This window comes from Aquarana catesbeiana, linkage group LG01 (genome assembly GCF_042186555.1).
Source record: "Aquarana catesbeiana isolate 2022-GZ linkage group LG01, ASM4218655v1, whole genome shotgun sequence".
NCBI lineage: Eukaryota > Metazoa > Chordata > Amphibia > Anura > Ranidae > Aquarana > Aquarana catesbeiana.
The window spans coordinates 540,099,539-540,114,419 of record NC_133324.1 but is presented as its reverse complement, the minus strand read 5'-3'; the positions used below and the strand labels follow the sequence as shown (position 1 = coordinate 540,114,419).

The following is a 14,881-nucleotide window of genomic DNA, read 5'->3' as shown; positions in this document are numbered from 1 at the left end:
TGGCAGGGCAGTACAAAACCCCCACAAATGACCCCATTTTGGAAAGTAGACACCCCAAGGAAATTGCTGAGAGGCATGTTGAGCCCATTGAATATTCATTTTTTTTGTCCCAAGTGAATGAATAATGACAAAAAAAAAAAAAATTACAAAAAGTTGTCACTAAATGATATATTGCTCACACAGGCCATGGGCATATGTGGAATTGCACCCCAAAATACATTTAGCTGCTTCTCCTGAGTATGGGGATACCACATATGTGGGACTTTTTAGGAGCCTAGCCGCGTACGGGGCTCCGAAAACCAATCGCCGCCTTCAGGATTTCTAAGGGTGTAAATTTTTGATTTCACTCTTCACTGCCTATCACAGTTTCGGAGGCCATGGAATGCCCAGGTGGCACAACCCCCCCCCAACTGACCCCATTTTGGAAAGTAGACACCCCAAGCTATTTGCTGAGAGGCATGGTGAGTATTTTGCAGCTCTCATTTGTTTTTGAAAATGAAGAAAGACAAGAAAACATTTTTTTTTTTTCTTTTTTCAATTTTCAAAACTTTGTGACAAAAATTGAGGTCTGCAAAATACTCACTATACCTCTCAGCAAATTGCTTGGGGTGTCTACTTTCCAAAATGGGGTCATTTGGGGGTGGGTTTTGCCACCTGGGCATTCCATGGCCTTTGAAACTGTGATAGGCAGTGAAGAGTGAAATCAAAAATTTACGCCCTTAGAAAGCCTGAAGGCGGTGCTTGGTTTTCGGGGTCCCGTGCGCAGCTAGGCTCCCAAAAAGTCCCACACATGTGGTATCCCCATACTCAGGAGAAGCAACAGAATGTATTTTGGGGTGTAATTTCACTTATTCCCATGGCATGTTTGAGCAATATATCATTTAGTGACAACTTTGTGCAAAAAAAAAAAAATTGTCTCTTTCCCGCAACTTGTGTCACAATATAAAATGTTCCATGGACTCGACATGCCTTTCAGCAAATAGTTTGGGGTGTCTACTTTCCAAAATGGGGTCATTTGGGGGGGTTTTGAACTGTCCTGGCATTTTATGCACAACATTTGGAAGCTTATGTCACACATCACCCACTCTTCTAACCACTTGAAGACAAAGCCCTTTCTGACACTTTTTGATTACATGAAAAAGTTATTATTTTTTTTTTGCAAGAAAATTACTTTGAACCCCCAAACATTATATATTTTTTTTAAAGCAAATGCCCTACAGATTAAAATGGTGGGTGTTTCATTTTTTTTTTTCACACAGTATTTGCGCAGCGATTTTTCAAACGCATTTTTTGGGGAAAAAATACACTTTTTAAAATTTTAATGCACTAAAACACACTATATTGCCCAAATGTTTGATGAAATAAAAAAGATGATCTTAGGCCGAGTACATGGATACCAAACATGACATGCTTTAAAATTGCGCACAAATGTGCAGTGGCGACAAACTAAATACATTTTTAAAAGCCTTTACAGGTTACCATTTTAGATTTACAGAGGAGGTCTGCTAAAATTACTGCCCTCGATCTGACCTTCGCGGTGATACCTCACATGCATGGTGCAATTGCTGTTTACATTTGACGCCAGACCTACGCTTGCATTCGCCTTAGCGCGAGAGCAGGGGGGACAGGGGTGCTTTTTTTTTTTATTTTTCTTTATTATTTTTTTGCTTTTTTATCTTATTTTTAAACTGTTCCTTTCATTTTTTTTTTTTTTTTTTAATCATTTTTATTGTTATCTCAGGGAATGTAAATATCCCCTATGATAGCAATAGGTAGTGACAGGTACTCTTTTTTTGAAAAAATTGGGGTCTATTAGACCCTAGATTTCTCCTCTGCCCTCAAAGCATCTGACTACACCAAGATCGGTGTGATAAAATGCTTTCCCAATTTCCCAATGGCGCTGTTTACATACGGCGAAATCTAAGTCATAAAATGCTCGTAGCTTCCGGTTTCTTAGGCCATAGAGATGTTTGGAGCCACTCTGGTCTCTGATCAGCTCTATGGTCAGCTGGCTGAATCACCGGCTGCATTCTCAGGTTCCCTGTTGAGACAGGAGAGCCAGAGAAAAACACGGAAGATGGTTGGGGGGGGGGGCATTCCCTCCCACTGCTTGTAAAAGCAGTCTAGAGGCTAATTAGCCACTAGAATTGCTTTTACATGAAAGCCGACCGCTGGCTGAAAAGAATGATACCAGGATGATACCTAAATCTGCAGGCATCATTCTGGTATAACCACTCAAAGTCGTGAATTGTGTACCTGAAGACAAAAAAATGGTTAACAATAAAGCACAGTAAACGGTAAAGTATAAAAAATTGCATACCTGAAAAGCAAACATGATAAAACATAATAACAATAAAACATTGCAGAATAGAATACAGTAAAAAAGAGCAGAACAAGAGAGAGAGAATAGAGAGAGAGAGAACAATAAAATGACAACTATTTTTTTTTATTTCATATTTTTGTTTGTGGTTTTTTTTTACACTTTTTTTTTGTAACTGTAACTTTTATAACGGTAACCAGTTCCAGGTTCGGGTCTCTCAAAATGCGATGGCATCTTGGGAGACCCTGTGAAAGTGCGCCTAGTCTGTGGAATGCTGTACCCTACGCTAATACTCAACTAGTGAATGGTAGCGTTCAAAACATTCACCAATGCAAAGACCAGGATTGTCCGGACAGGAGGGACAATAATAGCGGGTGTCACGCCTATATCCGCGCTTGCTGCAGACACGACATCTTTTGGGGGGGGGGGGGGGGTTCGCTGGGTAGGGGTACTCGGGAGGACATAAAGAAAATGCCTCTCATGCAGCCGACTGCATTTGGTTGGGGATGTGAATGGGGGAAGTACGGGTGCTGCAGAAGCGGTAGGTTCCCAATTAGGATTGGCGAATGCAGCAGGAAGGGCATTATGGGCACGACGGGCCTATGTTTGTCTTTTTGGTGGCAGCGGGACACTACTTGTGCTTGCCACCTCACCAGCTTGAACTGCACTTATGGGACTCGCCACATCACCAAGTGTTACTGCAGTGCTGGTTTGACTACGATCGGGGTGTACTAGGCCGCAGGCGCTTGCCAGTTCACCAAAACGCTACCAAAAAAACTGTTAGCGATTGCAGGGATCAGGCCTGACTCTGCAAACGCTGCAGTTATGCGTTTAGTGTTTTGTAAGTGACAGTGATCGATCGATACTGCACTTGGGTGGGCTGGGCCGGGCGGAGGGGCAAAACGCAGGTGCTAGCAGGTATCTGGGCTGATCCCGCTTACACTGCATTTTTGGGAACCCTAAACTGCTGGGGACGCCAGTATAGATCTGATCGGATCAGATATTGATCCGTTCAGATACTATACCACTAAGGGAGGTGTACGCTGCGTGCGTGGGTGTTAGCGGTACTGGCACTAACCTGACGCTGCCTGGGGCTGGTGCTTGCCAGTTCACCAAAACGCTACCAAAAAAACTGTTAGCGATCGCAGGGATCAGGCCTGACTCTGCGAACGCTGCAGTTATGCGTTTAGTGTTTTGTAAGTGACAGTGATCGATCGATACTGCACTTGGGTGGGCTGGGCTGGGCCGGGCGGAGGGGAAAAACGCAGGTGCTAGCAGGTATCTGGGCTGATCCCGCTAACACTGCGTTTTTGGGAACCCTAAACAGCTGGGGACGCTAGTATAGATCTGATCGGATCATATATTGATGCGTTCAGATACTATACCACTAAGGGAGGCGTATGCTGCGTGCGTGGGTGTTGGCGGTACTGGCGCTAATCTGACGCTGCCTGGGGCGACGCATATCACCGCCGGGCGATCAGGGGGCTAAACCTTTATTCGGTAATAAACGGCGGGTGCGCTGACACTATAAAACATAAACGAACTAACCAGTGTCAACCATAACGGTTATACGGTGATCAGTGGTGAAAGGGTTTACTAGGGGGCAATCAAGGGGTTAAAACATTTATTAGGTAGTATATGGGGGTCCCTGTCGCTATAAAACGCTGACGGCGAACCTAAATATTTACGTCCCTAACTAGCGTCACCAGCGACACTAATGCAGCGATCAGAAAAATGATCGCTTAGTGACACTAGCGACGGGGTGATCAAGGGGTTAAAACTTTATTAGGGGGGGTTAGGGGGGTACCCTAGACCTACAGGGGGCTAACACTAACTGCCCTAACACTTCTAACTGTCACAAACTGACACCATGCCATAATCAGGAAAAAAAAAAAAAAACTGCTTGGTGTCAGTGTGACGGGGGGTGATCGGGGGGGATCGGGGGTGTAAAGTGTGCCTGGCATGTTCTACTGTGTGTGTTGTGCACTCACATGTCTTCTCTCCTCGGCGCCGGAACGGAAACTGCCGAGCCGGGGAGAGATGACATCACATCCTCTGCCTCTGTGTACTACACAGAGGCAGGGGATGATTGTCATTGGCTGGGAGCGATCGCGAGGGGGGGGGGCCACGATCGGATGGCCTCCCCCTCATCTCTAAACGCTCCCAGACCAAAGCCGACCGCCGCTGGCACCGGGGGGGGGGGGTCCGATTGCAGGAAGGCAATCACGTACCAGGTATGTGATTTTGCCTGCCCGTGCCATTCTGTTGACGTATATTGTCGTTAGGCGGTCGGCAAGTGGTTAATCTTCCATATTTCAGAGAGCGTCAGTAGCAAGCAGGACAAAGAAAATCTATTGTACACATATACAGTGCCTTGAAAAAGTATTTATACCCCTTGAAATTTCCACATTTTGTCATGTTACAACCATAAACATTAATGTATTTTATTGAGATTTTATGTGATAGACCAACACAAAGTGGCACATAATTGTGAAATGGAAAGAAAATGATAAATGGTTTTCAACATTTTTTACAAATAAATATGTGAAAAGTGTGCCGTGCATTTGTATTCTGGCCCCCTGTGTCAGTACTTTGTAGAACCACCTTTCGCCACAATTAAAGCTGAAAGTCTTTTTGGGGATGTCTCTGCCAGCTTTGCACATCTAGAGAGTGACATTTTTGCCCATTCTTCTTTGCAAAATAGCTCAAGCTCTGTCAGATTGGATGGAGAGCATCTGTGAACAGCAATTTTCAAGTCTTGCCACAGATTCTCAATTGAATTTAGGTCTGGACTTTGGGCCATTCTAACACCCGAATATGCTTTGATCGAAACCATTCTATTGTAGCTCTGTCTGTATGTTTAGGGTCGTTATCCTGCTGGAAGGTGAACTTCCGCCCCAGTCTCAAGTCTTTTGCAGACTCTAACAGGTTTTCTTCTAGGATTGCTCTGCATTTGGCTGCATCCATTTCCCCAACAACTCTGACCAGCTTCCCTGTCCCTACTGAAGAAAAGCATCCCTGCAACATGATGCTGCCACCACCATGTTTCACAGTGGGGATGGTGTGTTCAGAGTGATATGCAGTGTTAGGTTTCCGCCACACATGGCTTTTAGGACAAAAAGTTCAATTTTGGTCTCCCCTAACCAGAGCACCTTCTTACACATGTTTGCTGTGTCCCCCACATGGCTTCTTGCAAACTGCAAATGGGACTACTTATGGCTTTCTTTCAACAATGGCTTTCTTCTTGCCGCTCTTCCATAAAGGCCAGATTTGTGGAGTGCACGACTAATAGTTGTCCTGTGGACAGATTCTCTCACTTGAGTTGTGGATTTCTGCAGCTCCTCCAGAGTTACCATGGGCATCTTGGTTGCTTCTCTGATTAATGTTCTCTTTGCCCTGCCTGTCAGTTTAGGTGGATGGCCATGTCTTGGTAGGTTTGCAGTTGTGCCATACTCTTTCCATTTTCATATTTTTGGATTGAACAGTGCTCCGTGAGATGTTCAAAGCTTGGGATATTTTTTTTATAACCTAACCCTGCTTTAAACTTCTTCACATCTTTAGCCCTGACTTGTCTGGTGTGTTCCTTAGCCTTCATGATGCTGTTTGTTCACCAAGGTTCTCTAACAACCCTCTGAAGGTTACACAGAACAGCTGTATTTATACTGAGATTAAATTACACACTTTATTTACTAATTATATGTCTTCTGAAGGCAGTTGTTTCCACTACATTTTAGTTAGGGGTATCAGAGTAAAGGAGGCTGAATACAAATGCACGCCACACTTTTCACATATTTATTTGTAAAAAAATTCTGAAAACCAGTAATCATTTTCCCTCCACTTCACAACTATGTGCCACTTTGTGTTGGTCTATCACATAAAATCCCAATAAAATACATTTAAGTTTTTGGTTGTAACATGACAAAATGTGGAAAATTTCAAGGGGTATGAATATGTTTTCAAGGCACAGTAAATATCCTCTGCATAGGCCTAAATAATAATAAATCTATCTATTTTCTCTTACGTTGGGAGAGACAACTTTTTCCTGGATCAGTCAGAACCAATGGGACATTAACTAGCAGACCTAACAAAAGGGACCGGTAATATACCAATATTAAACAGAAAAACACAGTGAACTGTCACTTGTAAAACTTTTCAGCTAACACTAGCATCAGCCGAAGCAAGCACATCTATCTTATAAAACTTGGTGAATCTAAAAATGGCTCACATCCTTAACCACTTCAGCCCCGGAAGGATTCTCCTTCTTAATGACCATGCCATTTTTTGCGATACAGCACTGCATCGCTTTAACTGACAATTGTGTGGTCGTTTGACGTTGTAGCCAAACTAAATTGATGCCTTTTTTTCCCCACAAATAGAGCTTTCTTTTAGTGGTATTTGATCACCTCTGTTTTTTATTTTTTGCGCTATTAACAAAAAAAAAGACAATTTAAAAAAAAAATTATATATTTTATACTTTCTGCTATAATACATATCCAAAAAAAAACAAATATAATCATCAGTTTAGGCCAATATGTATTCTGTTACATAATTTTGGTCAAAAAATCGCAATAAGTGTATATTGTTGGTTTGCACAAAAGTTATAGCAGCTACAAAATACGGGATAGATTTATGGACTTTTATATATTTTTTTAATGTTTTTTTTACTGGTAATGGCGGCGATCTGCAATTTTTAGCAGGACTTCTACATTGCGGTGGCCAAATCTGACCCCAAGGGACCCTTTTTGGGGACCTGTGACATTATTACAGTGATCAGTGCTAAAAAAAATGCACTGATCAATGTATAAATGACACTGGCAGAGAAGGGGTTAACACTAGGGGGCAATCAAGGGGGTTAACTGTGTTCCCTGGGTGTGTTCTAACTGTGTGGGGGCTGGGCTCACTGGGACAACACAGAAATCGCTGTTCCTGATCACTAGGAACAGCAGATCTCCATGTTGTCCCCTGTCAGAATGGGGAGCCGCCTTGTTTACATAGGATCATGGGACAGATCCCCGCTCTGCCTCTCTGTGCAGCGATCGTGGGTGGCCGGCAGACATCGAGTCCGCCAGACTCGCGAGCGCCCACAGTATCAATTACATGAAACGATGTACAGGTATGTCGTTTTGCGCAATAGAGCCGCCCTGCCACAGTATATGTGCGGTGCGCGGTCTTAAAGGACTTGCAAAAACAAGGCCTGATGATTGAAGCTCAAAAAAGGACTTTGTAGAATCAGTGGTTACATCAAAAGGTTCTTCTTTATGTCTAATGGCGCAAGCCTAATATATAGTTTTTCAAATCCATCTACAGATGGTAACAGGCAAAGCTGCAAATCCATTACAGGGATAATATACCGCAAAAAATAAGGAATCCATCCGACAAAAGGATGAAGTAGCCTGATGATAAACTCTAGCAGCCTTGCCAATGTCTAAGGTGTATAAAAAGACTTTAGGGTCAGAAGGCGCTGGACGGAGAGATTGGGAGCACATTATCTTCATTAAAGTAAGAGGCAAAAACTACCTTGGGTAGAAAGGAAAGGCAAAGTCTCAAAACTACCTTGTGCTACATCAAGAAGTGTTGGGATTTACCACTAACTCAGACACACATCTGGCTGATGTTATGGACACTGGAAATGTCTGCAAGGGAATCTTGAAGGTTCTCAAAAGAAGGTCTTTATAAGACTGAAAGAACCAGATTAAGGTCCCACAAAGGAAGCGGCAGACTGACAGGAGGAAAAACATATAAGCCTCCCTGCACACGGGGGCGTCTAGCTGTTGCAAATGCATCCCAGTGTTTCAGTGCGCCCAAGAGACACAAGTGCAGCTTTCAACCTCACTGACTGCAGTCTCTGACTGGTTGAGGCTGAATGCTGTACCAAGGGGTACTTGTATAGGGCCCTATGCGATCAGGGACGAATGTTCAGAACGCAGGTCTGAATGTTGCCCTGCAAAGTCTGGTTCATGAGAGGAGATCATCTAGGAGAGCAATGTGAATGGCCTCAACCTTGAACTCCTAAGCCATGCCCCACTGATGCATTTTGAGACCTCTAGGACTAAGCCCTGGTGGGTGGGGTGAAAAGCATCAGAGGGACGTGGCTTAGGGAGGCGTTCAAGGCTGGGCCCGGTTACATTCCTTTCCACCTGTTAAGCTCTGGTCTCTCATCCCCTCATGCTTCACTGCTTTGTGGCTCAAGCATTAAACTGCCTGCACCCTTACATTGCTGTGAGACACTGCATTTTTTTTTTCTTTGATCAGCAGACCACCTTGAGCGGCACTATAAGTGGTTTCAACTAGGAGAGTAGTTGAGGTCCAGTGTCAAGTTGGGTCTAAGATCCATTGAACTTCACTTCAAAAAAGAGATCTGTTTAAAGACTAACACTGGTACTTGTAAGCACCAGAAGGTGCATTGTTAGCTCAAGTGGTTTTAGGCCCGGTCAAATTCGCTTTCAAAAGACACTATGACCTTGTCCATGCAGGGCAAAGTAACAGTGTCTCTGTAAAGGGCATCCCTGACTACTCTCCCCCCCCCCCCCCCCCACTTAGTTGCCTGTCCTGCACCCCCATGCAGCCAGCAAAAAATGCCTGGTACATCTTGGTGTGGGGGAGCATGTGATCTGCTCCCTTGTTGACAGTGCCCAGGTCTAGAAACTAATCTCTTGAGGGGAGTGCTTTTATGGGTCTTTGACAGTGTTCAGTGTTGGCTGTGGAGGAGCAAGGAGCTGTGAGGGGTTGGACTACAAGAGTGTCAGAGGATGTCTTTTTCAGATACTGTCACTTTGACCTGCATTGGCAAAGTGGCAGTATCTCTTTATTGTATACATAACTGAATTAGAGAGTGGAGGGATATGTTTTGTGTGTGTGTTTTTTTTTTTTTTTGCCTGGAGTTTAGCTTTAAGCGTTACTGTGAGTGGTTATTAACCCTCATATATTCAAAGTAATTATAAATTGAGGTTTTTTCTTCTTTGTTGACCACCTTAATTGTGCGTCCTAGTTACATAGTCAGGTTAAAAAAAAAGACACAAGTCTTATAAAAGGGAAAAAGAAAAAAAAAAATCGTACAATCCCATATACACAATCCTTTTACCCACAGTTGATCAGTGCTGCCTAATAGTGCCCATCAGTGCCGTCTATCAGTGCTGCCTGTCAGTGAAGGAGAAAAATTACCTGTTTGCAAAATTTTATAACTGAAACTATAAAATAACTTTTTTTTTTTTTCTTTCAAAATTTTTTTTTTTTGTTTGTTTAGCAAAAGCTTAAAAACCCAGTGGTGATTAAATACCGCCAAAAAAGCTCTATTTGTGTGAAAAAATTATAAAATGTCATATGAGTACAGTGTGGCATAATCACGCAATTGTCATTCAAAGTGTGACATCGCTGAAAACTGGCCTGGGTAGGAAGGGGGTAAAAGTGCCCAGTAGGCAAGTGGTTAAGGGGTCTCCTCTATCTTCTCAGGATGCCTTCTGGCAATTACCACCTGGTCACTTCCTCCACTTGTGCTGTTGAGGACCATAGTAATCCAAACGTTTCTCCACTGGGTCTTCGCTCAAAGGGAATAAGGGCTCAACATGGTGTGTTCCTGTTTAAAACAAATGTCACTTTATCAAAAATGTAAAATCCATAAACAAAGCAAGTGCTCTAAACTGCAGCAGTGCCCCATTTTAAAACATTTGTAAGACATCAGGGTACATGCCCCCTTTAAGAACGAGACCTCCAGGATCCCCAAAGCAGTCTGGCAGCTACATCCATATAACATGATGACGTCAGTAAGCTTCGCGCTGACGTTTCGTTACCACCCACGTGACTTCTTTAAAGGGTCAATCACCACTTATGTGACTTCTTCAAAGGGTTTTTACCCTTTGAAGAAGTCACACAGGTAGTGACGAAATGCGTCAGTTTATTGATTATAAATATTACAAAGTGAAGGCTTTTGTAGAAGACTAGCCTGGTATTATTGTTTGACAATATTGTAGTTATATTTTTTCACATAGCAATATAGTGTAAGATTAAAGTTTCATGGCTATTTGAGATGATGTATATTGGTGGATGTGGGAAACACATTACAGTGTGAGCAGCAACATACCTTATATTAGGATTGAACATTATAGATAATTATTGTAAGCACCAGTTGGCTTGCGCAGAGAATACTTTTGTCGATTTATTTACTTTAATGTCAGTTTCTGAATAGACTTGGTGAACAATTTATTTTCAACGAAGCAGTGTTTGGACATTTTCATTTGCACAACAGGAATGCAATAATGCCGTTCTTGAGGTTTTATAGGCATGCAATTGTTGTTTTATGCTGTGCAATTGAAAAAGTTTCTAGCAGTGCAGGGCTATGCTTACAGACTGGCTGTTTGGTCTTTAAAGTTATTGTTTTAGTTTCTCAAAGTTTATTTTTCGTTTGCTCAAAAAAAAAAAAAAAAAAAAAAAAAAATTTTTCAAAATTTCATTCTTTTTGTAACTTTCACAACCCTTATTTTTTTTTTCTTCACCCAAACTACTGAAAAGCATCTCGTGCTAAGCTTTCTATGTTGAATACTGTATCTAAAATTCGAGGACAAGTGAAAAACCCTGGATACCCTCAGCCCGAAGGTCTTTTGGGAGAATGTATGATTCGTTATGGAAAAGAACTTGGCGAAGATTCGAACTTTGGTAAATAGACTCAAAAGGCAGAAAATATGTTTCCCTGATTCTAATAATTGTTCAAAAGACCACATAATGCTTCTAGTTTTTTCTGTATTCATGTAGATGCAAGCTACATACTGTAGCATTACACGGAGATCATTTCACTCTGCGTTTCAGTCAGGAACTGCTTATAGATTGTGTAAAAGTGCATTTCTTTAGTTAAGTCTTTTTAAATTTGTGTCACATTCATACACAGTTAAATATTGTACGTCTTACCATGCCTTACTGAAGCACATGGTAACCTGTGAGTGTGGTGCCGTTCCTTTTGAACAACACTCTACTCACTATTACCATAGTGGACAACTTGCCCACGCTGCTAAATACCACATTAGACATACTGTATATGTTGTGCTGTGCTGCAGTAAATGCACACTTTGTCTCTAGAACATTTTACATACCGTATTTGGTGTTTCCCATTTAACTGATTTATTAAGTGTATTAATATCCTTTTTCCTGCATGTATTTCTTAATGGGGGTGATGGATCTGGTTTTTGGAGAATTAATCCAGCCCCCATGCAGCTCTGCCACAACAGATCTTTTTTTTTTTTTTTTCTTTAGTGATCTACTTCAGGGCCTGCAGAGGCTCAACTTTGTCCACATGTATCCATTTAGCATTTAAAAAGTATATAAAAGTATTAATCATTAGTAATGGAAAACACGCTGACATGTGCAAAAGAGCCGCTGGCAGAAACAGTCAGACACACAGTGCAATCAATAAAATAAACTAAATTCTGCCACACTAATAATATGACACAAAACACATTAATAAATTGCAAGCAGAAATGCCAGCTGCAGCATGCAAGGCCTGTGCGCTCTGGGAGAGGAGGACATTTAACAGCATTATCATCATTGCCATATATATCTAATATTCACTACACTATATTACCAAAAGTATTGGGACGACTTCCTGAACTTTAATGGCATCCCATTCTTAGTACATAGGGTTCAATATTGAGGCGGCCCACCCTTTGCAGCTATAACAGCTTGAACTCTTCTGGGAGCCATTGTCCACAAGGTTTAGGAGTGTGTCTATGGTAATGTTTGACCATTCTTCCAGAAGTGCGTTTATGAAGTCAGGCACTGATGTGGACGAGAAGGTCTGGCTCGCAGTCTCTGCTCTAATTTATCACAAAGGTGTTCTATCAGGTTGAGGTCAGGACTCTGTGCAGGCCAGTCAAGTTCCTCCATCCCAAACTCGCTCATCCATGTCTTTATGGACCATGCTTTGTGCACTGGTCCAAATGATTTGGTGGAGGGGGGATTATGGTGTGGGGTTGTTTTCTCTTTAGTTCATCGACAGACACAGCGACCCATTAATCCTGACTATAGTGTTATATCGCCTTCTGCGGGAGTAGGACTAGGCAGAACCAGAAACTTGGCTACGGCCATGGGTCATCCCTAGCTGGTATATAACCCCCTCTCTGCTATAGGCATTGTTTGTTTCTGTCTAGTCAGGAGTAAAGACCAAGCTCCCTACTGGGATCTTTTGGGTCTAGCAATTTTTGATTTTTTTCTCCTTCAATGCATCTTTTTGCGTCGTTTTTTTTTTTTTTTCTCCTAAAGGGTATCTACAATCAACTGCTGGGCTGGGCTACGGGCTGCATAATCTAGATTCAGTGGTCTCCCCAGTCTGGCCAGCGAGTGCGTGCAGACCACAGCAATGCGCTAGGTCGCTGGTAAAAGCAAGTAATGCAACGCTCAAAACCAGTGTAAGTCCTTTGCAGGCTTGTAATAAACTCCATAATGAGTGCTCTGGCTCTGATGCTCTCACACTGGTACCAACATAAATTCAAAGAATAGAGCCCGCAACTCCAAATGTCCTTCTTGCGCTTTGTCACAGTCTTTGTGACAAAGCGCAGGAGCGCGAAACGCATCGTCAAGGCAACACTAAACACAGCTTTTGGACCTGTCACTACGTCCCATTATCCATCTTTATTTGGGACTTTACATTTCCTGGCTATCAGTGGTAGCTCAGACAGCTTCATTAGCTTGTCATACTTAGACCTTCCAGCAGAGGGCTCTACATCTCCACAATAGTAACTGATTACTGGATTGCACAGTGTGAGATCAACAGCTGATTCAACACAGCTACGCCGGGCTTTTCCCTTCCCAAGCTAGTGTCTCAGCTGGTCTGACGTCACTGGCACTCATGGAACGAATCCCTGCTCCTTCGATCTGCTGTATGCGGCTGGTGTGTTTTACTCCTCCACACACTGATCTCCATCTGCATGTGAGTGAGCAAGTCCCTGGGGAACACACCCTGACCCAGCAGTGATTCAGTCGGCTCTCACCCTCCATTGTGCTCATCCTTCCTTCTTCCCTTATCTCCCATGATTTGGGAGAATGGCTCTGGTTGGAACTCAATACAAGCTCCTGGTTGCTCAGTGGATTTCAGGTGACTATATAACCCTATTTTTTGCTTGATTATTGTGAACGAATAGGACTGTTTTTATCAGTTGCATTTTTGAATAAACTTTGTTATCATTCAACATAAGTTTTTCATCTGCTGCAGACTGTTTTTAACCCATTGAGCGCTGGATTTTTTGTGTGTGTACTGTATGGTTCGTGACATCATGGCAGCCATTTTCCCTTGGTTTTGTGTGGTCTTAGGCCAGCGGCCATCTTCCCTTGGTCCGGCGAATCGCTGGAGAAGGCCTGATCCGCGATGTGGTGCCTGGGCTCCGGGCCCTCTTCTTCCTTCTCCCGGATATAGGGACTACTAGCACACATGTCGAGCTGCAGGGTCCAAACATACGGCGCTCCTGCCGCTGGTAGTGGGGAGTCCTTCGGGGTCCTCTTTTTTTCTCTCTCTCTCTCTCTCTCTCTCTCTCTCTTTTAGCAAGTGCCCTGAGTATGGGGGAGGGGTCCATAGCGGTGCCAAAACTTTTTTGTTGCTGGTCTCCCTTATTCTATGGAGCCTCAGGTTCATATTGGATACACAGGTATCACAGGTCCCCCACTGACCCCCTCATGGAGGTGCCAGGTCCCTCGTAACTCCAGCTCCCCATTGTTGCAGTGACGGTGGTCCTACAGTCCTTGGTATCCCAGGTGGAGGTGGCGTGTGGGCAAAAACCTAGCAGGAAGCATTTTCCGCCTTCTCCTGTTCAGTCTGTCTCATCTGATTCTGAGTCTGGTGCCGCTGTTGATATGGCACGTCCAGTGGGACTTGATATCGCGCTCCCTGATCCGTCCAATAGTGAGGATGACTCCTCCGCGGTAACAGCAGCGAATGAGAAAACGCTGGTGGATGCACTTGTTACTGCAGTGCCTGAGACTTGAAAAATGGAGGATGTGGCTGTCCCTTTTGGTACACACAAGACGCCTCGTACAGCTAAGGTGTTTCTTTATCTTTCCTATTTTGACAGCTTTGTCTATTAGGAGTGGGGGCAACCAAAGCAACCCTTTGTGGTCTCCAAATGTTTTGCAGTACGTTACCCTTTTGGGGAATCGCTTCTAAAAAAGTGGACCAGTTCACTGGTGGTGGACCCTCCTGTTTCCAGGTTGAATAAAGCAACCATGATCCCAGTAGAGGATTCCCCGTCCTTTAAAGACCCGGCCAATAGTAAAGCGGAGTCGGTGGCATGCAGTATGTTTACTATGGCAGGTTCGGCATTGCTGTTACTATGGGCCAAACTTTTGCGCCACGGTCTGAGAAGCGAGCAGCAGGTTCCCTCCGCTTACATTGATCTAGCAGACCAGTTGGTCCAGGGGCTGTAGTTTATTTGTGATGCAGCTTTGGATGCAGCCCCTGTGCTGTCCAAGCTCTCAGTTTCAGCTGTAGTGATTATTCGCATGCTGTGGCTTAAGCATTGGTCTGCAGACCAAGCCTCCAAGAAAGCTCTCGTCGATCTGCCCTTTCAAGGCGATCGCCTGTTTGGG

The 14,881-nt window shown here is 43.5% G+C and overlaps 1 protein-coding gene across 4 annotated transcripts in view; it reads left to right on the top strand.

Moving 5' to 3' along the window:
• SH3GL1 (SH3 domain containing GRB2 like 1, endophilin A2) overlaps positions 1-14,881 on the top strand; it is a 275,973-nt gene that overhangs the window by 67,035 nt on the left and 194,057 nt on the right. For all 4 annotated transcript variants that reach the window (XM_073594971.1, XM_073594953.1, XM_073594961.1 and 1 more), the window contains exon 4: positions 10,826-10,969. In XM_073594971.1, coding sequence (XP_073451072.1) covers positions 10,826-10,969 — 144 coding nt within the window. The remainder of the gene's footprint in view (positions 1-10,825; positions 10,970-14,881) is intronic.